The sequence below is a fragment of the Carcharhinus amblyrhynchos genome, chromosome 3 (genome assembly GCF_965287045.1).
Source record: "Carcharhinus amblyrhynchos chromosome 3, sCarAmb.v2.hapA, whole genome shotgun sequence".
In the NCBI taxonomy this organism is placed as follows: Eukaryota; Metazoa; Chordata; class Chondrichthyes; order Carcharhiniformes; family Carcharhinidae; genus Carcharhinus; species Carcharhinus amblyrhynchos.
This window is the reverse complement of record NC_137326.1, coordinates 30,339,764-30,361,355: the sequence shown is the minus strand read 5'-3', so window position 1 is coordinate 30,361,355 and position 21,592 is coordinate 30,339,764. Positions and strand designations below refer to the sequence as shown.

Sequence of the window (21,592 nt, the reverse complement as noted above, 5' to 3'; positions counted from 1 at the left end):
AGTTAAATTTAAATTTCAATCCAAATTGCTACAGTATTTGAAATGAGTTACAGTATGTTTTTTCAAGCGGCACGGTGGCACAGTGGCTAGCACTGCTGCCTCACAGCGTGACGGACCCGGGTTCAATTCCGGCCTTGCATCACTGTTTGTGTGGAGCTTCCACATTCTCCCCATGACTGTGTGGGCTTTCTCCTGGTGCTTCAGTTTTCTCCTACAGTCCAAAGATGTGCAGGTTAGGTGGACTGGCCATAGTAAATTGCCCCTTTGTGTCAGGTGGATTAGCAGGATAAATATGTGGGGTTACAGGAATAGGGTCCCAGTGGGACTCGAAGGGCTGAATGGCCTCCTTCTAAACGGTAATCATTCTATGATTAATATGGAGTACTGGAAGCCACTCAGCTCTCTCCAGGACATGTGAAGATTACTTTGCCGATAATTGCTGGCTTTTATAAAAATATTTATTCTTTAAATGATTGGATTACAACTTGAAATATTAGTATGACCCAAACATCATTGTTCCATGAACGGATAGGAATAAATTTGTCTTATCCCCCTAGGTATTTGTGTCTGTCCTGGAAAGACAGTTTGATGGTTATTTCACCATAAAATTGGGGGAACGGCAAATGGTGCGGAGGGTGTAGAGAGTTTGCAGAAGGATCTAGATAGGCTGGGCGAATGGGCCAGGAAATGGCAAATGGAATTTAATGTTGGCAAGTGTGAGGTGGTCCACTTTGGTAGGAAGAATGGTAGGAAGGACTATTACTTACGGGGCGAAAAACTGCAGCAGGCGACGGTGCAGAGGGACCTCGGGGTCCTTGTGCATGAGTCGCAAAAACCCAGCTTGCAGGTGCAGCAGGTGGTCAGGAAGGCGAATGGGATGCTGGCCTTCATAGCGAGGGGGAATTGAATATAAAAGTAGGGAGGTCTTGCTGCAGCTGTATAGGGCATTGGTGAGGCCGCAGCTGGAGTACTGTGTGAAGTTTTGGGCGCCGCACCTGCGCAAAGATATTTTGGCCTTGGAGGGAGTGCAGAGGAGGTTTACTAGGCTGATACCGGAGTTGAGGGGGTTGAGCTATGAGGAGAGGCTGAATAAACTGGGCTTGTACTCGTTAGAGTTTAGAAGAATGAGGGGAGATCTCATTGAGACGTATAAGATGATGAATGGGATGGATAGGATAGAGGTGGAGAGACTCTTCCCGCTCAAAAAAGATAGTAGGACTAGGGGGCACAGCCTCAAGATAAAAGGGGGGTGGTTTAGAACGGAGTTGAGGAGGAACTTCTTCACTCAAAGGGTGGTGAATCTCTGGAATTCTCTGCCCGTTGAAGTGGTGGAGGCTGCCTCGCTAAATATTTTTAAGACGCGGGTTGATGGGTTTTTGATAAGAGAGGGGATTAAGGGTTATGGGGAGAGGGCGGGAAAGTGGAACTGAGCAGCGACAGATCAGCCATGATCTTATTGAATGGCGGGGCAGGCTCGAAGGGCTAGATGGCCTACTCCTGCTCCTATTTCTTATGTTCTTATGAAAAATACTAACCTTGACAGTCAAAAAATCAACTAGCTGGGCTGTTTGTTCAAGATAGGAAAAGGAGCATGACGCTAAGAAAAGTTGAAAATGAAACAATGGTTATTTTGAAAGATGAAAATTGGATTTACCAGTCAAGATGGTGAGGTGCATATTAACAATTTCCAGTATATGATCTATGATGCTCTTGTTTTCAAAGTAGTTCTAAGTAAATGGAAAATCCAGTTTAAAATTTTGCACAGGAAGTGCACCCTAATGTCTTCCTACTCTTAAGCTTTGCTTGCAAAAAGGCAACTTTGGGTGTCAAACAACTAACATTGTTAAAAGCACTTTTTGAAAAACAATTCCATTCAAACAAAGGCATTCTGATCCTTGATTTTAATTAAGTCTAATGACATACTGAAAATATTGTACACAAAATTTGAGGTGCTGATTATTTTTTGAGTGGTCACCAAGACAAAAATCATAGCTTTTTGAGAGAAGCAATAATTTTGATGGAAATGTGACTGCAACGAAGTCAAAACAACATTTACTGGAGCAGTAAACAGTAAACCTTTGGATTTTTCAATCAAGATCAGTGGTTCAGAGTTATGTCTACGCTTGCCAATATGAAACTCATCCATAAATTAGCAATCCAAAAATTTAACTAATCCCAAAAATTATTATATCTCGAGACGGACTTAACTGAAACAGTGCATTAACAATATTACTTCATCCAAATTGGCTTTTGACCTGAATGGGGCGTGAAATGCAGAAGTATTTTTTCAGCTACAGGACTAACACATTTAAGGTATGCATTGCCCCAAATTGTATTTTGCATCTTACAGGCAAAGGCAACATTCGACATTCGTCTGCGATTTATTTTATAGCATAACACCAACACATGATCATTTGATTATACTTGTTTCCCACTCATTTTTGACAGGTGATGGGATTATTTGTTGTCAGCCAATTCATAGAATAGAATCACTACAGTGCAGAAAGAGGCCATTCAGCCCATCTGGTCTGCACCAACTCTCTGACAAAGCATCTTAACAAGGCCCTAACTTCATAATCCATTTATTTACCCTGCTAATTCCCCTAACCTACACATCATGGGACACTATGGGCCAGTTTAGTATGGCCAATCCACATAACGCTGTGCTGCTTTTGTAGCGCAGCAGGTCAGGAGACTCATGCAGACGCCATTTTGCAGCTCCGTTGGCCGCCACGGTTTCCACGAGTGTCCAACAGCCAGATTTCAGGTGTTGTCAGCTTCACACCAGAAATTGGTGCGGAGCTGCATAAATTATTCCAACGCTAATTTTGATCTATTTTGTCTTTCGTTACCAGGCCCAGGACTAACGTCTCCAGGCTCACTAGTCCCCAGCCCCCGCCTACAGGAATGTTTCACTTCAGTGCTATTTATTATAGCTTCCCACTTTGTGGCTCAACCCTGCTGGAATGAAAGGGGGCATCAAGGTGCCCCCCCCCCCCCCCCCCAGAAGCTCGGGGTAAAGTTAATGCCCTCTGGGCTTTGCCACCTTGGTAGTGCAAGCCTGGGCCCCCCACACTGCCTAAAGAGTCAAGTGGCAATGCTGACTGGACAACGGGCAATGCCAAGGAGTTGGGGCGTGTGTGTGTGTGTGTGTGTGTGTGTGTGTGTGTGTGTGTGTGTGTGTGAATGATTGTTGGAATAAGGGGTCCTGCTGCCACTCTGCATTTGGATCGTGAGCAGATGGAGGGAGGCCAGCGATTGGGGCACGGGGCAGGGGGTCTCGGAGGACCAGCACTGCAGGGTCGTGAGACTGGCAAACAATCAGGTGGTTGGCAGGTAGGGGCTGCTGCACATGTGCTGATCTTGGAGCTGACATATCGGCACATGTGCAGTGGCCTGCTCAATACTATGCTGACAGCCTCTCCAGCGGGAATAGCCGTGCCCACTGATTTTTGGACTGATTCACGAGCGTGGGAGATATATTTTGAAACTCCCGCTGAAAAAACCTGAAGGATTTACTTCAGTTTTTACCTGAATTCAACACTTCAAATTTTTTTTAGGTCAGTACATTGAAAAAAAACATAAGAAACTCTAATGCCAAGATTTTTATATTTTCAAAATTAATTAAAATATCTTTCATTGACTGCAATTCATGGAGAAGCAAGCTTGAGCCAGTATTAAAATGTCCTGAAAGAGATATCGGATAAACTGTATCGTACCCATATTTTCACCATGATCTTTGGTTGTAAACAACCAAGGTCATAACAGTGGTTCTAGGTAGGTATGGGGGTGGAGAAGAGGGATAATATTACAGATTGTGGTTATAGCTTATACAAACATGCACCTGCTGCTCGATAGTTACGTTTATGTGAATGTAACCTTCCCCCTATGTCTAGCAATATCTTTAAAACACTCAATATGGGAAGTTTTCTATGCTCTTCCATCAGCAATGCTATTGCTGCTTCTCTATCCACAGATGCTGCCTGATTTGTTGATTGAAACAAAAACAGAACACACTGAAAACAATATGCCAGCATTCTGAGTATGTTGCTTTTTGATTAATTTACAGAACAGATCTAAAATGCTTGTTCATCAAATCTTTTATTAAAGGAAATGGAATTTTTAGCATCAGACTAAATTTTATAAAACGTGCCACTTCAAGAGGGAAAAAAAACTTGCAAAGTTTGAAAATCAAACCAAGGGGGAAATGTTTATCTTTATGTGAAACTGATCTTATTGAGCAGACTGATAGTGATAATAGACTGCAAAACTTTTAATTGGGCACAATATTCACTAAAAATTAAGTACATATGATCTTGAAAGTGTCAGTGGATGCAAACTGACAGACATTTTTCATTATTTATTTGATACTTTAGGCATAAATAATATAATTATTTCAAAACGTTCTGCTGTTCTGTTGTATGGTGTACTGGCCTTCATTAATCGAGGGATTGAGTTTAGGAGTCGGGAGGTAATGCTGCAACTTTATAGGACCCTCGTCAGACCCCACTTGGAGGACTGTGTGCATTTCTGGTCGCCTCACTATAGGAAGGACATGGAAGCTATTGAAAGGGTGCAGAGAAGATTTACAAGGATGTTGCCTGGATTGGGAGGCATGCCTTACGAAGACAGGTTGAGGGAGCTGGGACTCTTCTCCCTGGAGAGACAAAGGTTGAGAGGCGACCTGATAGAGGTTTATAAGATGTTGAGAGGAATAGATAAGGTGGATTCTCGGAGGCTATTTCCCAGGGCTGAAATGGTCGCTACGAGAGGACACAGATTTAAGGTGCAGGGAAGCAAGTACAGAGGAAACGTTAGGGGTAAGTTTTTCACTCAGAGGGTGGTGAGTGAATGGAATCGGCTGCCATCGGTGGTGGTGGAGGCAAACTCGCTGGGGTCTTTTAAAAGACTTCTGGATGAGTATATGGGATCTAATGGGATTGGGGGTTATAGATAGGTCTATGGCTTAGTAGGTATACAAGAGATCGGCGCAACTAGTGGGCCGAAGGGCCTGTTTGTGCTGTAGTGTTCTATGTCTTATTGTGCTAATTCCACAATTTCACTGATAATAATTGAATGACCTTTTTTATTTGCACTTGCATTTTTCAACCAACAGAACACACAAATTTCCAGGCTAAAACAAAACGGAGACTAGATGGACTTTTAAATGTTTGTTTTATTGCAACACAACTGTTTACTGGCGAGATTTAAATTCCCTCTACATTTTTGTACCATGAAATGCCATGCTTATACTATCTGGACAAATGTAAAATTTTGAGGAAAATAAGTGGGATTTTTAAAAAAATTCATGTATTTCTTCCTGTGGAATTTAGACATATATATTAAGTAGTATTTTACCTAATGGGCGTAAGTATAAACATACACGGTTGATGCGTCTGAACTTATTTTGTACACAAACAGAAGCACAAGTCTGCAGAAAATTGCTTTCAAGCTTTAGTCATTATGTTTATTATTTCTGATATATTTAAAGCTTATTTATTCATCACAAGTAAGGCTTACATTAACACTGCAATAAGGTTACTATGAAATTCCCATAGTCGCCACAGTCTGGCACCTGTTCGGGTCAATGCACCCAACCAACATGTCTTTCAGAATGTGGGAGGAAACCAGAGCACCTGGACGAAACCCACGCAGACACGGGGAGAATGTGCAAAGTCTGCACAGACAATGACCCAAGCTGGGAATCAAACCCAGGTCCCTGTTGCTGTGAAGCAGCAATGCTAACTACTATGCTATCCTGCCACCCTAGTTAAAAACAAACTGCTGAAAATAATATTGCAGTTTGAGGCCTTTGGCCTCAAAACATTATGCCCAATAAAATTTTAAGGTCCAGAATAAGTACAGGTCAATCAGTGCCCATCTCCTGACTAAAACAAGTGGTATAATCATAATTTTAATATACAGTACATAATGCACATATACATCCTGCCACCACATTTCCAATGCCAAGCGATACTGCAAATCATAAATTTGCAATTGACAGATGGCACCTTTTTAAAAAGTACAAACTTTTCAAAATGACATGCCAGGACTATATAGTCTTCTTATCGTTGTTCTTTGGATAAAATCAGGTTAAGTAGATTTTACAACCTTAAAAAGGGACACACATCACCAGATGAGTACACTGTATCTTATGTGGTATAATATTACTGTTCTTGTAACGTAATGGATCTTCTGACTTACCATGTACATTCAGCTAAAGATATATATAGTTTTGTACATAACACACACTACCTGCAAGCATCACATTTAGGCATCACACTTTAACACACTATTAGTAATACCACAGAAAATAAATAGCACTTCTTTGCTCTGGTGGGGTGCAATTAAATGCAAGTTCTAGCTTAAAGTATGGTCCTATTTTTCAGGTTTGATGTGCTATTTTCACATCTCCACTCTCAATTAAGCGTTCTCCAATTCTTATTTGTTAACTGTAGATCTTCACCCTTCAACTTTGATGTGGACCATACACAGATGGAATTACAGATACATACAAAGAAAGGTAGGAAGAAAGATGTGCAAAGCATAGAGGCCATCGTGTCCTCACCTTAAGGAGCCATCTTGCAAAAGATTATCATCTCGATGATCAGGGCTTCAATATCAATGAGACTGTAGGCAAATATGCTATCATTGTAAGGACAAGTGTGGCAAGCTATTTATCCACCTTTTTGATCATAGAATGTACAGCAGAGAAGGCAGCCAGCTCTTTTGAAGAGCGTATCGAGCTGGGGAATTGGGCTTTTTCCACATTCCTGCAATTGTTCTTCAATATTTGTGCAATGCCCTTCTGGTGGCTACTATGGAACTATTATTCACTACCCAATCAGATAATGCATTCCAAATTTTAACCAATAAATTTTCTTTTCCCATGACAACTCTAGTTTTTTGGCCAGTCATCTTAAATTTGTGCCCTCTGCTTATCGACTCTGGTCACTGAAGGCAGTTTCTCTTTATTTATTCTATCTAAGTTCTGAAATGCCGTCCGTACATCTCTCTAAATCTCCATCTCACTTCCTTTCAGACAGTTTAAAAAAACACCTGTTTGACCAAGCCTTTATTCATCTGGTCTAATATCTCCTTATGTAGCTCAATGTCATATTTATGTTTTATAATGTTCCTGTGGAAGCCCCTTGGGATATTTTACGTTAAAGGTGCTAACCAAACAACAGATATAAGCTCTTGTTGTTCAACTCTTCATGATTTTAAACACCTCTATTGAATCCCACCTCAGCCTTTCAGAACAATGTCAACTTTTCCAATCATTCACATAATTGTAATTCCTCATTCCTGGAACATTTCTAGCAAATCTCTTCTGTACCACCTGCAAAGCCTTCTGTCCTTCCAGCTGTGGCCAAACTAGTGTTTTATACAGTTTTAACATAATTGGGGTTTTTGTACTTTTTCCCACTATTGATAAAGCTCAGAGTCCCAGATACTGTATTGACTGCTTTGTTAACCTGCACTGCCACCTTCAAAGATTTATGTACAAACACCCTCAAGTGTTTCTTCTTGCACTCTTTTAAAATTGTACCATTTAATATGTATTGTCTCTCCTCATGGACATCAGTCTATGTCCTTTTCAAGTATAGTATTCACTGATTACTATACTTCTAAGTTGTGTGTTCTGTACAAATGTTGAAACTATACCCTGTACCAAATCCACATAATTAACACCAGAACCAGGAATGGTCCTAGCACTCAACCTTGGAGAACACCGCTGTATATCTCCCTCTAGATCCACAGACAGCAATGTGCCACAACTTCCTGTTTTGCCCCCTTTGCTAATTTTGTATCCATACTTTTATCTCATATATTTCAATTTTGTTAATAAGCGTAATATGTGGCAATAACACCTATTGAAAGACCATATACACATCACTGTCTTCATCCATCTTTAATGCTACCTCATCAAAAAATTCATTCAAATTAATCAATCAGTTTTTCCCCAACAAATTCATGAGTGTTCTCCTTTATTAGTCCACTTCTGTCCAAGTAGCTGCTATTTCCCCCCCCCCAAATTATTATTTCTGAATGCTGACTAACCTGTAATTGCTAGGTTCATCCTTCTCCCCTTTATTGTATATGGGTGGAAAACAAAATCATTACAAATAAAAAAGTCTAGGATTTGTGTGGTTGGGAGCTGTAACTGTTGACAAAGAATAGTGGGGAGCTAAGAAGAAGAAAAACAAACATCTTACTGGCCCCCATTGCCAAGGTACTGTATTTATTGCCATAGATTATGCAACTTCTATTGCACTGATTAGCAGGGTCACAGTCACCACTGAACCAACCCAGACTGCAGTTGCACTAAATGTTTTTTCTGTGCAGTTGAGAAATAAAGGCAAAAGTGTCCATGAAAGGTAGCCTAAGTGAAATAATTATTGAATATATAATAAGATATGAGGAAAAGCTTAATTATTAGGGTTTGGGGCGCACTTCCCAACAGTGTGGTGGAGGCAAGTTCAATTGAAGTATTCAAAAGGGAACTAGACTGTTACCTGAAATGGAAAAATGTGCAAAGATAAGGGTGAAGGGGGAAAGGTTTAACGGGAATATTGCGCGGGGTGGGGGGGCTTCTTCACACAGAGTGATGAGAGTGTGGAATGAGCTACCAGATGAAGTGGCGAGTGCATGCTCACTTCTAACATTTAAGAAAAACTTGGACAGGCGCATGGATGACTGGGGTGTGGAAGGATATGGTCCAGGTGCAGGTCAGTGGGTCTAGGCAGAGAAATGGTTCGGCACAGCCAAGAAGGGCCAAAAGGCCTGTTTCTATGCTGTAGTATTCTATGGTTCTATGTTCTGTGATATAGACAGAAGGCAGGGCAAAGACATTAAGTGTTTTGCTCATTCAGAGAGCTGGACAAATAGCCTCCTCCTATACTGTGATAATTCTGTAATTCTGTGTACAATGAAGAAAATTATAAATATAATTTCTAAAACTAGTCTTATGTTGCACCACAATAGTAAAGTATTAAAAACCGAGGACAGCCAAAAACTTGACTCTGGATAGATTTCTGCTGAATCATAGAATGCAGAAGGAGGGCATTCAGCCCATCGAGTCTGCACTGACAACAATCCCACCTAGACTTTATCCCTTAAATCTCACATATTTATTCTGCTAATCCCTCTAATCTACATATCCCAGGATACTAAGGGCCAATTTCGCATGGCCAATGCACCCAATCAACACATCTTTAGACTGGGGGGGGAAACCCATGCAGACACAGGGAGAACGTGCAAACTCCACACAGATAGTGACCAAGCCAGATCTCTGGAGCTGTAAGGCAGCGGTGCTCAGCACTGCGCCACCATGCTGCTTTGGCATTAGTGAGTTAGTTAAATGTTCAAAAGATTTCTAGCTTAGTAAAGTTTACTATCTAGATTTCAGAATCAACTGATTAAGAAAAACATCAATATGAATCTTAAATTAATTTACGTTTTTTTTATCCAAGAAAGCTTTAACACATGAAAATGATCCAAAAAAATTGTTAAATCGATACTAGGAACGCACCTAAAAAGAAACCATAAACTCAACAGGATTGCGAAAAGCTCTTAAAATAATTGACACTTTCAATTTAATTAGTCAAAAGCGGTTCCTCCATACCTTGCCTGTTTTGTGGTCGAACCAGATGAGAGCATGGTTTCTGGAAAGCACTTTGCAGTCGAAAGTGGCGTTATTCTGAGCAGGTCTGCAGCGTGCCACGGATCGACCAATTTTGACAGGTTCGTCCAGGTAGACATGGCGCTCCTGAAAAGGGTGCGAGTTTGGCCGACAGGTGAAGATGGCTAGTGCTGAAGGCATAAGGGACTGGTGACGAGCCTCAGTCACAGCGAAGAGAGGAAACTCGCCTTGTGCCACTTCCTGATCCAGAGCGACAATGTCGTTTCAGAATATATTAGAAATGGAAAACAACCCGGCTTTATATATAAATGAGAATATTTACACACGATATCCACAACAGATTGCTGTACAAAATGAGAGATTCATCTTTCATCCGTCAAGACACCCATCTCACTAAATCAGAAACAATTCGACACATCTCCTGTCCTTGCTTGCAGATCTGTGGGTTGAGATTAGTCCATTAGGTCGGCGTTTATTTACCGTCATCTAGCTTTTACAGCGGCAAAAAAAATAAATTAACAACTTATTGGCCTAAGACAGTTAATGACAGGCGCAGCAGATTGCAGGTAAAACGGCCGATGTATTTAGTGCTTTATTTTGCCCCCCTCAGCGGGACAAGGTTATCACCGAATTTGAGTCACTCCCCCTCGGACACGTTTGAAAAGCTGGCTTTACAATGCTAAGTCGCACATCACAAGTCCTCTTACAGGCAATGGAGGGGCGGCCCTCGACGGTTACTGCGGGGGGAAAAAAAAGAAATGGAAGCGGCACTTTATCTTCTCGAAAGCTCCTCCTGTCAGACCGAAAAGAAGCAGAGCCAAGAGCTAGGCCTCAGGCCTGACTGAATCCTGATCGCCGAGTCCAAAGTCGTGAACTTGTGACCCGAAATCAAAACAAATCCTTTCGATCAGAGAGCAGGATCCCAAAGCTGGCTTGCCGATCCACGGCAGAAAGCGCAGCCTTCGAGAAACAACTGGGCGCTGAGAAGCAGGCTCGGCTCGACACCTGCGACCGTTAAGTGGTGCGAGGGACAGAATAGGAACTATTCTTCGCCTGTGTGCTTGCTCTCCGCCGAGCCCCAGCCTGTAACACGTCCTCCGGCCCTCACCACAGCCGCCATAGCTTCACCGCATAGGCAACAACTTGACAGCGGAAGCGCCGGCTCCCGGGAGCTGATTGACAGCTGGCCTCAACCAACGGTGAGCAGGCAGTCGGCAGAAGGCAACCAATCGGAGTGCCAGGGGTGGGCGGGGACTGCAGCCTGGCCCTGGCTGGCGGGCGGTTGATTGACGTGAGGAACCGACTGACCAGAAATAAGGAACCCGCCCTCCCCATCTCCCTCGACCAATCAGAGCCTCGCACTTATTGGTGGTGGTTGATTGACGTGACGAACCAACCAACCGAAAATAAGAAACCCACCCACCCTCTTTCCCTCAGCCAATCCGAGCCTAGCCCTGGCTGGCGGGCGTGTGATTGACGTGAAGGTTCAACCAATCGGACGTAGCAACCCCGCCCCACCCACCCGCTCCCTCAGCCAATCCGAATCTTCCACTAGCTGCCGGGCGGGTGATTGATGTGAAGAACCAACCAACCGGAAATAGGAACCCCGCCCCCTCCGGCAAGCAGAGCGAACGAGCGGTAAGAACGGTGGTCAGCTCCAACCACAGTAAGATGTCTCACAACACCAGGATAAAGTCCACCAGGTTTATTTGGTAGCAAAAGCCATTAGCTTTCGGAACGCTGGTTGTCCCTTCGTCAGGTGAGATTATCACCAAATGGACTAATCTCTTCAACACTCACCTGACGAAGGAGCAGCCCACGCTCCGAAAGCTAGTGGCTTTTGCTAACAAATAAACTTGTTGGACTTTAACCTGGTGTTGTGAGACTTCTTACTGTGTTTACCCCAGTCCAATGCTGGCATCTCCACCTCATGAGCTCCAACAAAACAAAGGAGAGTAAATCGGCCGGAAAATTTGGAATAATCGCGGAAGGGAGTCCAAATCATATTTCGCCCCATCATTAATTGCTCGGTTATTGCGATATCTAAATAACGTTTACCCATGGCTATCTCCTCTGTAATGTGTGTCGGACATTTGAAAAATCAAAAGAGTGCAAACCGCTTCAAAAAGTGACAGTTGGAGGAAGTTTGGGATCTGACCGGGGAGAGGCTCTTTAATTACGCAGCACGTAATCTAGGGCGTCATCACGCTGCCCCTTTCGTCGAACGTACGCCTTACCCGGGGGGGGGGGGGGGGGTCGTGTTTTTTTTGCCGACAGGAAAATATGGCTCTCCGGGCTATGGTGACAGGTGAGGGCGAGGAGTTGGAGGAGCTGCTGGAAAGGGTCATTCCCGGGAAAGGTTACCCGGACAGGTCGCCCCCTCTGCCTTGGGACAGGTTCGCCGCCTGGGCTCACTGTATCTGCGTGGTGGGATTCGACTTGGAGCTGGGGCAGGCTGTGGAAGTGAGTTGGTGCTCGTCGCAGGATAGACATTATTATTATTGTCATTGCTTATTGTAAAATAATCAGTTTCTTTGCAGGAACTTGGTTTGTGGTGATTTCTAGCAGCCTTAACTTTTGCTTTTTGACGTGAAGACCGCCGTGCGAAAGGGCCGACGCTGCTCTTTGTGTCAGCCGAAGTCAAGGCCGGTTTTTCTAAATATCGGAACTAATTGTGTTTATGTGCAATCCTGAACAATTTTTAAGCAGATGGATTCTTTTACTCGGCTTCTCAAAACATACCAACTTGTTTTGAGGATTTGCATCTATCTGGGCGCTTAATCTAAAAGCTGTAAAAAGAACCAATATGTAAGCCACCGGACTACAAGTTTCACATTTTATGTATTGGATGCAATATCGAAAAGAGCTTTCGTTTGCTCTTGCTAGCCGCTCTGTACAATCTGTTTTCTCAAGCCGTGAGACTTGAGATGGCAGTGTGATAATTCATGACTTTTAGATTTGATTATTTGTAAATAGATTCTGAAAGCTACAACTGACGAGGATTTGCTGATTTTTGAAAGCGCATTGTATTCCGGCTTTGAAACATGAAGATGCTATATACATTCTAAGGAAAGAAAACATATGCAAAAGAAAAGTTTTACTTTTTTTTGCCCAAATATTTACAATCATGTTAAATTATTACTCAAATGTAAGACCTTCCATTCGAGTAATTAGATATGATCTTTAAGCATTATGGACTTGAAATAACTTGCTTATGTCTCATCATGTACTCTGATTTCCTATTTGAGAGGTTCACCCAATATATACATTGAGTATTGTCATAAACTACTTGCTGCAAATCTAGCATATTTTGAGTCTGTTACGCTATACTTTAATAACGGGAAAGGTAGTCTTTTTAAAAAGTCAGAGACAATATCTTAAGAGCTGCAGTGCTGTTATACAAAGAACAGTACACCACAGGAACAGGCCTTTGGCCCACCAAGTCTGTGCTGACACAGATGCCTCTAATATTTTCTTGCCTCTGTGTGGTCCGTATCCCTCTATTCTCTGTATCTATCCTGATGCCTCTTGAACATTATTATAAAATCTGTTTCCATCCCCACCTCTGGCAGTGCATTCCAGGCATTCACCACCCTCTGTGTGAAAAATGTGCCCCTTGCATCTCTTTTAAACTTTCCCCCTCTCACTTTCGTCCTATGCCCCCGATAATTGACCCTTCAACTCCTTAGGAAAAAGACTCTATCACTCTATCTAAGCCTGTCATAATCTTTTAAACCTCTATCAGGTCCCCCCTCATCCTCTGATGCTCCAATGAAAACAATCCTTTCTTCGTAGTCCATATTCTCCAAACCAGGCAACATTTTGGTAAATCTCTTCTGCACCATTTCCAATACATCAGCATCCTTTTGGTAGTGTGGCAACCAGAATTGTACACAATACTCCAAATGCAGCCTGACTAAAGTCTTATACGATTGCATCATAAGACCACATGACATAGGAGCAGAATTAGGCCACTCGGCCCATCGAGTCTGCTCCACCATTCAATCATGGCTGATGTTTTTCTCATTCCCGTTCTTCTACCTTTCCCCCAGATCTCCTTATTAATCAAGAACCTATCTATTTCTGTCTTAAAGACAGTCAATGACCTGGCCTCTACAGCCTTCTGCGGCAGAGCTCCACAGATTCACCACCCCCTGGCTGAAGAAATTCTTCCTCATCTGTGTTTTAAAGGATCATCCCTTTAGCCTCTGGTTCTAGTTTTTCCCACTAGTGGAATTCTCTCCACGCCTACTCTATCCAGGCCTCGCAGCATCCTGTAAGTTTCAATAAGACCCCCTTCATCTTTCTAAACTCCAACGAGTACAGACCCAGAGTCTTCAACTGTTCCTCGTATGACAAGCGCTTCATTCCAGGGATCATTCTTGTGAACCTCCTCTGGATCCTTTCCAAGGCCAGCACATCCTCCCTTAAATTTGGGGCCTAAAACTGCTCACGTACTCCAAATGGGGTCCGAGCAGAGCTTTATACAGCCTTAGAAAAACGTCCCTGCTCATGTATTCTAGCCCTCTCGACATGAATGCTAACATTGCATTTGACTTCCTAACTGCCGACTGAACCTGCGCATTAACCTTGAGAATCTTGAACAAGGACTTATAAGTTCCTTTGTGCTTCCTAAGCATTTCCCCATTTAGAAAATAGTCTGTGGCCTCTATTTGTCCTTCTGAAGTGCGTAACCTCACACTTTTCCACGTTGTATTCCATCTGCCACTTCTTTGCCCACTCTCCTAACCTGTCCAAGTCCTTCTGCAGCCCCCCTGCTTTCTCAATACTACCTGTCCCACTACCTGTCGTTGTATCATTGCACACTTAGCAACTGTGTCTTCGGTTCTTTCTTCCAAATTGTTAATGTATATTGTGAAAAGTTGCGGTCCCAGCACCGACCCCTGAGGCACACCAGTAGTCACTAACTGCCATCCTGAAAAAGACACCTTTATTGCCAATCTCTGCCTTCTGCCAGACAGCCAATCCTCTATCTATGCCAGGATCTTGCCCTTAACACCAGGGGCTCTTATTTACCAGTCTCCTATGAGGCCCCTTGTCAAAGACCTTCTGGAAATCTAAATAAATCACGTTCACTTGTTCTCCTTTATCTAACTTCCTGGTTAAAACATGATTTTCCAATTCCTATACTCAATACCCTGACTGATGAAGGCCACCTTGTTCACCCAAGTTACCACCTTCAGGGAACTGTGGACCTCCACACCTAGTTCCCTCTGTATGCTAATATTTCTAAGGACTATACCATTTACTGTATACTTCCTTCTGCAGTAGTTCTTCCAAATTGCATCATCTCACATTTCTCCAGGTTAAATTCTGTCTGCCATCTTTTGGTTCAGGTCTGTGGCTGATTTATATCCTGCTGTATTCTCTGACAATCGAACTCAATATCTACTACTTGCCCAATTTTTGTATCATCAGCAAAACAGAAGAGAAAATGCTGAAAAATCTCAGCAGGTCTGGCAGCATCTGTAATTTTCCAGCTCTTCACAGAGGCCCCGACACTAATCCTTGTGGAACATGGTTTGTCACAGACTTCCAGTTAGAAAAGTATCTTCCACTGCTACTCTCTACTTTCTATGCCCAAGCCAGATTTGTATTCATCTTACCAGCTCACCACTGATCCTATGTGACTTCACTTTCAGTATCAGCCTGCCATGAGGAACCCTATTAAAGGCTTTACTAAAGTCCATGTATACAACATCCACTACCTGGTCAATTTTTCGTGTCACTTCCTCAAAGAACTTAAATCAAGTTGGTGAGACATGACCTCCCCTTCACCAAACCAGGCTGCCTGTCGCTAATAAGCCTATCCTCTTTCAGATATGAGTACATCCTATCCTTAAGAATCTTCTCCGATAATTTTCCCACCACTGATATAAGGCTCATGAACCTGTAATTTCCCGGATTATCTCTTCTGCCCTTCTTAAACAGACGAACAATGTTACCTACTCTCTAGTCCTCTGGTATCTCACCTGTGGCTAAGGAGGAGACAAAGATTTTGGCCAAGGCTTCAGCAATTTCTTCCCTCACGTCTCTCAGGATTCTGGGATAGACCCTACCTGGCTCTGGGGATTTATCCACCTTAATATTTTTCCAAACCTCCAATACCACCTCCCTTTTTATCTCAACATGTCCTAGAATATCACACCATCTTCCTTTCTACACTTGCCATCCAGCACATTCTTCTCCCTTGAGAATACTGATGCAAAGTACTCATTAAGGACCTCACCCACCTCATCTGGCTCCACACATAATTCCTTCCACTGTCCTGAGTTACCCTCTTCCTCTTTATATACACATAAAAACCTTGGGATTGTCCTTGATCCTGCCTGCCAAGGACACTTTATGGCCCCTTTTTGCCCTTGTAAGCCCCTGCTTAAGCTCTTTCCTGCTATCATTGTATTCCTCAGGACCCTTATCCGTTTTCAGCTTCCTGAAATTTATGTGTACCACCGCCTTCTTCACTAAGATCATAATTTCTTTTATCATCCTGGGTTCCTGAATCTTGCCATCTTTATCCTTTTTACAGTGGCATACTTGTCCTGAATTGCTAACAACTGATTTTTTAAAAAACTCTCACATATCAGATGTGGATTTACCCACAAACAGCTGCCCCAGTCTATATTCCCCAGCTCCTGCCTAATAGTGTCATAGTTAGCCTTCCCCCGGTTTAGGACTTTACTCTGGGATTAAAGAACAAAGAAAATTACTGCTCAGGAACATGCCCATCAACCCTCCAAGCCTGCGCTGACTGTGCCGCCCGACTGAACTAAAACCCCGTACCTTTCCAGGGACCGTATTGCTCTACTCCATCCTATTCATGTATTTGTCCAGATGCCCTTTAAAACACACCATCATATCTGCTTCCACTACCACCCTCGGCAGCAAGCTTCAGACACTCGCCACCCTAGGTTTAAAAAAAAAACTACTTGCCTTATGCATCTCCTTTAAACCTTGCCCCTCGCACCTTAAACCTATGCCCCCTAGTAATTGACTCTTCCACCCTACCAAAAAGCTTCTGACTATCCACACTGTTCATGCCCCTCTAATCTTGTAGTCTTCTATCAGGTAGCCCCTCAACCTCCGTCATTCCAGTGAGAACAAACCACGTTTCTCCAACCTCTCCTCATAGCTAATGCCCTCCATACCAGGCAGCATCCTGGTAAATCTTTTCTGTACCCTCTCCAAAGCCTGCACTACCTTCTGGTGTGTGGTGACCAGAATTGAACGTTATATTCCAAGTGTGGCCTAACTAAGATTCTATAGAGCTTAGACTTGCCAATTCTTAAACTCAATGTTGGTGAAGGTTAGCATGCTGTATGGCTTTTTGATTACGTTCTCCACCTGCGTTGCCAGTTTCAGTGACCTGTGTTCCAATACACCCAGATTTCTTGCCTATTAATACTCTTGAAGGTTTTGCCATTTACAGTATATTTCTCACCTGTATTAGACCTTCCAAGATTAAACTCCACCTGCCATGTCTCTGCCCTAACCTCCAACCAATCTACATCCTGCTGTATCCTCTGATAGTCCTCACCACTATCCCCAAATCCACCAGTCTTTGTGTCATCGTAAACTTACTAATCAAGCCAGCTGTATTTTCTTCCAAATCATTTATATATATTAGGAACAGCAGAGGTCCCAGCACTGATCCCTGAAGAGCACCACTTGTCACAGCCCTCCATTCAAAATTATATCCTTCCACTGCTCCCTCTGTGTTCTATGACTGAGCCAGTTCTGTATCCACCTTGCCAACTCACCTCTGATCCCATGTGACTTCACCTTCTGCACCAGCCTACCATGAGGGACCTTGTCAAAGGCCTTACTGAAGTCCATGTAGACAACGTCTGTTATCCTACCCTCACCAATCATCTTCGTCATTTTCTCAAAAAACTCGATCAAGTTACTGAGACGTGACCTCCCCTTCACAAAACCATGTTGCCTCTTGCTAATACGTCCGCATATTTCCAAGTCGGAGTAAGTCCTGTCTCGAAGAATCCTCTCCAATAATATTCCTACTACTAATGTAAAGCTCACCGGCCTGTAATTACCTGGATTATTCTTGCTACCCTTCTTAAACAAAGGAACAACATTGGCCGTTTTCCAATCCTCTGGGATCTCTCCTGTAGCTATTGAGGATACAAAGTTTTCTATCAAAGCCACACCAATTTCCTCCCTTGCCTCTCTCTGTAATCTGGGGTATATTTCATCAGGCCCTGGGAACTTGTCTACCTTAACGTTTCTCAAGAACCCCAATACCACCACCTTTTTGATCTCAACATGACTCAAACTATTTACACACCCTTTCCCAACTACTTCTATACTTTCCTACAAGTATCTTGAAACTCACAAAATTGTAATCACTGTTCCCAAAATGGTCCCCCACTGAGACATCAATCACCTGAAAGGGCTCATTTCCCAGAACCAGGTCTCAGCCTGTTCCTGAGTTGGACTATCTACATCTTGTCTCAAGAATCATTCTTGGACACACTGAACAAATTCAGCTCCGTCCAAGGCCCTGGCGCTAAAGGAATCCCAGTCTAGTTTGGGAAAGTTAAAATCGTGCATCACGATAGCCTTTTGTTTTTACATTTTCCCATAATCTACTGACAGTAAATATCAGTTTCTCCACTTCACCCTGGCTGTTGGGAGTTCAACCCCAACAATGTGATTGCACCGCTCCTGTTCCTGAGTTTTACCCATATGGCCTAACTGCATGATCCCACCAAGGTGTCCTCTATCTGTGTAGCTGTGACATTCTCACTAATCAGTCGAGCAACACTCTTTTGCCATCCTTTCTGTCTCTTGTCTGCAGCATCTAAATCCTGGAATGCTAAGATGCCAGTCCTGCCCTTCTTTCATCCAAGTGTCCGTAATTGCCACAACATCATAGTTCCACGTAGTAATCTAAGCTTTAAGTTCACCTGCCTTACCTGTCATACTCCTTGCATTAAAGCAAACATACCTCAGACCATCTGTCCTGTCATGTTTTGTACGCTCCCTGTGTTTTATTTCTCTTGACCTTACTGGACCTGTTCACTGAGTTCTCCATAATCTCTGTACTCCTTGACCTACTGCTGTGGATCTCTCTCTCTCTTTCTCTCCCCCTTTCCAGCCTTATTAGTTTCAAATTTCTAATCATGAAAAATAAGAAAACATTTTAAAAGTGTTAATGGCTTTATAAAAAAAGTTAATTACATTTGTTAGCAGCATCCTTCAATATTAATATATTTTTTAAAAAATGAATGACAAGCCATTCAATTACCATCAGAAACAATTTGATCAATCAACATCAGAAGTTGCAAATAAGTTCTTGATGAATTGCAGTTTGCACACCCCTGCACTGGACATTGTCAAGCTTGCTAATTATTTCATACTAGCATGTTTTACTGGAAATAAATAAATGGGGAAAAGCTCATTTGTTCTTCCTGCATTGTGGCAGATAATGTTATAAAGATAGTATTATTTGGTCATCTGCACCAGTAATTAGTGAGGCTGGGTGTCAAAACATACAGCAGTATTTTTTAATTACCTTAAGGGGATTTTCACAGTAACTTCATTACAGAGTGAATATAAGCCTACTTGTGACTAATAAATAAACTTTTTATATTTAATTCTGATTCACTGATGGATTTCTTTTAAAAAGTTTCTTATTTGATAATCTGGGGACTATCTTGGGTATTGGCTAATCCCTTTGAGTGCCTTGATGCCTACTATAAGAGGGGAAAGTGAACGTAGCCTGCATGTTGAAAGAATACTGTGTCATGTACCAAAATGTAAAATTGGGCATGAAGTCTGGAATATCTTTCTTCTAGATATTTGCCATTATGGAAGAGAGCCATAGCCAATCATTTACTCCGAACTTCCCAGAGATAATGTCAACCCGGCATGCTAACTTTACCAGCAAATTTGATGTTCAAGTTGAAGATGTCACTATATAATGTATCATACAGGTGCATTGTAAACTGGCTTAATCTGATAATGCAAATGCTGTTGAGATTTTTCTCTTTTCCCAAAAAGTAATATCATCCAAAAACTGTCTTTCCAAACATACACTGATTACAGTGAATTCTACCTCACCAGCACCTATCTGAACATCTCCATTTCTCTATGTTGTTAAACTGCTTGTCTAACATTTAGTATTGGATAAGCTGAAATTTCCTTAGGTCCTGCCTCACACTCCCTTCTTGAGCCATGCATTCCATCCCTAGCCCTAGCAAATGAACTTGCAACCTTGATGCCTTATTTTAATCCAGGATGAAGCTCTACACAGATTCTTCTTCATCAGGACTGCCTATTTCCATATTTCCATCGCTAATATCATCACAATCTGCCCACCCTTCAGCTTATTTACTCCTGAAACCTCTTGGATGTCTTTGTTACCTTTGGACTTGACTGTTGCAGTGCACTCTAGACTGGTTTACAAATTTCATTTTCCATAAACTTCAGCTCATCCAAATCTGTTGCCTGTATGCTAACTTGCACAAATTCTATTCATCCATCACTCCTGTGCTTGCTGACCACAGTACCTCACAAAATGGCAATGCCTTATTACCTGTACATTTTGAAATGCTGATTCATAAGTTCCATCTTTTGTTGGGGGGGTGGGATTAGGACATTAAATCAAGATCTCTCCTGCCTGTTCCAAAACTTAAATAGTGTAGATGTTAAAAGAACCTATGAAACCATTTAGAAAAAACATCTTCATCTGTAGCTCAAGCCAACATTCCTGTCAACACCACCACCACAAATTAACTAGTTATCAATTTTATTTCAATTTTTGGGACCTTAATGCATGCAAATTATCTACAAGGTTTGCTGATGTGAATTGATGTATTTTTTTAAAAATGCACAAAGTATTTGAGGCATCTTTGCGAAGCCACAAATATTAAGTAGTCTTTCGGATTTTCTGATATTAATTTCTTATGGAATACACTCATTGCAGACTGTATTAATCAATTCCATTTACTAACTATTGTATTTGAATTGAAACTAAGGACATTTTTTTAGACAATATTGTGAATAAAATTCACAGCCTGATAATTGTGTGATCAATTTTAAAAATTCCCAAAAGAAAATAACATTAGATACGATACAACTTGTAAGTTTTCCTCGTGGAAGCTTGTTTTCTCATTCCCTGCCTGTCAAGGGGCCTGGAGGATTGTTTGCTTCTGTATTTCTGCTAATTATAGCCCTGGATTAGGCCGCCATATCTATGTGAAGAATAGCATATGTGACTGGGCTGCTGACTGATTCTCCCTCCTGTAAGGAAGAACCATCTGGGTCTCAGTTTGTTCACCGGTAAATCAGACAGCAATTTCTCTCATCCACATATATGCAGTTCAACATAGGAATTACTAAGTTGCTCCTCCATCAGCATTCAGATGTATGAAGGGTGTGAAGTTGTAGTACGTATCCACTGGATACCCAGTAAACTCGCAGAAAAAGCAGTGGCTTGCCCATTCCAGTTTAAGTGAATACTTAACAACGCTTTATACAGTCTTTACTGTCATACAACAGCTCTAGTGCATAAAATGTGCATCTATAAGTCTGAAATCTCAATCACTGAGATTTTAATTGCTATCAGAGATTTTATTAAAACATCCACTTTTTCCGTCTCCTATTTCCCTTACTTTCAATCTTAACTTTTCTCTTAATTTTGATTTCTGCACATTAGTTTGCATTGAATTCAGTATTTTAATTGTACTTAACTTCTTTAAATTCTGGATAACTACTTTAAATCTGGTTGAAAAGGCTGCTGTTACTTGGCTTGTTCTCATAGATTCTTAAGCCCTTGTTGAGGGCTTCCTGCTACTTTGACTGCCTGATAGCTGTGGTGTAAAAACTCACACATTCTGTAGGCAGATCTGAGCATAATGAACAGTGAGTGCCGTTAATTCATTGCTGACCACAAAACTTGGGCCC

General features: G+C 42.2%; 2 protein-coding genes across 23 annotated transcripts in view; one reads left to right on the top strand and one right to left on the bottom strand.

Moving 5' to 3' along the window:
• slmapa (sarcolemma associated protein a) overlaps positions 1-10,789 on the bottom strand; it is a 202,206-nt gene extending 191,417 nt beyond the window's left edge. For 8 of the 22 annotated variants that reach the window (XM_080182886.1, XM_080182888.1, XM_080182884.1 and 5 more), the window contains exon 1: positions 9,629-10,788. In XM_080182886.1, coding sequence (XP_080039012.1) covers positions 9,629-9,826 — 198 coding nt within the window. In that variant the 5' untranslated portion in view covers positions 9,827-10,788. Of the gene's footprint in view, positions 1-9,628 lie in introns of all 22 variants that reach the window. The other 14 variants (XM_080182885.1, XM_080182883.1, XM_080182889.1 and 11 more) reach the window with 3 other exon arrangements.
• A 1,112-nt stretch (positions 10,790-11,901) lies between these two features.
• Positions 11,902-21,592, top strand: part of dennd6a (DENN/MADD domain containing 6A) — a 104,316-nt gene continuing 94,625 nt past the window's right edge. Inside the window, exon 1 of the mRNA XM_080182846.1 lies at positions 11,902-12,109. Within this exon, the coding sequence (XP_080038972.1) occupies positions 11,930-12,109 (180 nt within the window). The 5' untranslated portion in view covers positions 11,902-11,929. The remainder of the gene's footprint in view (positions 12,110-21,592) is intronic.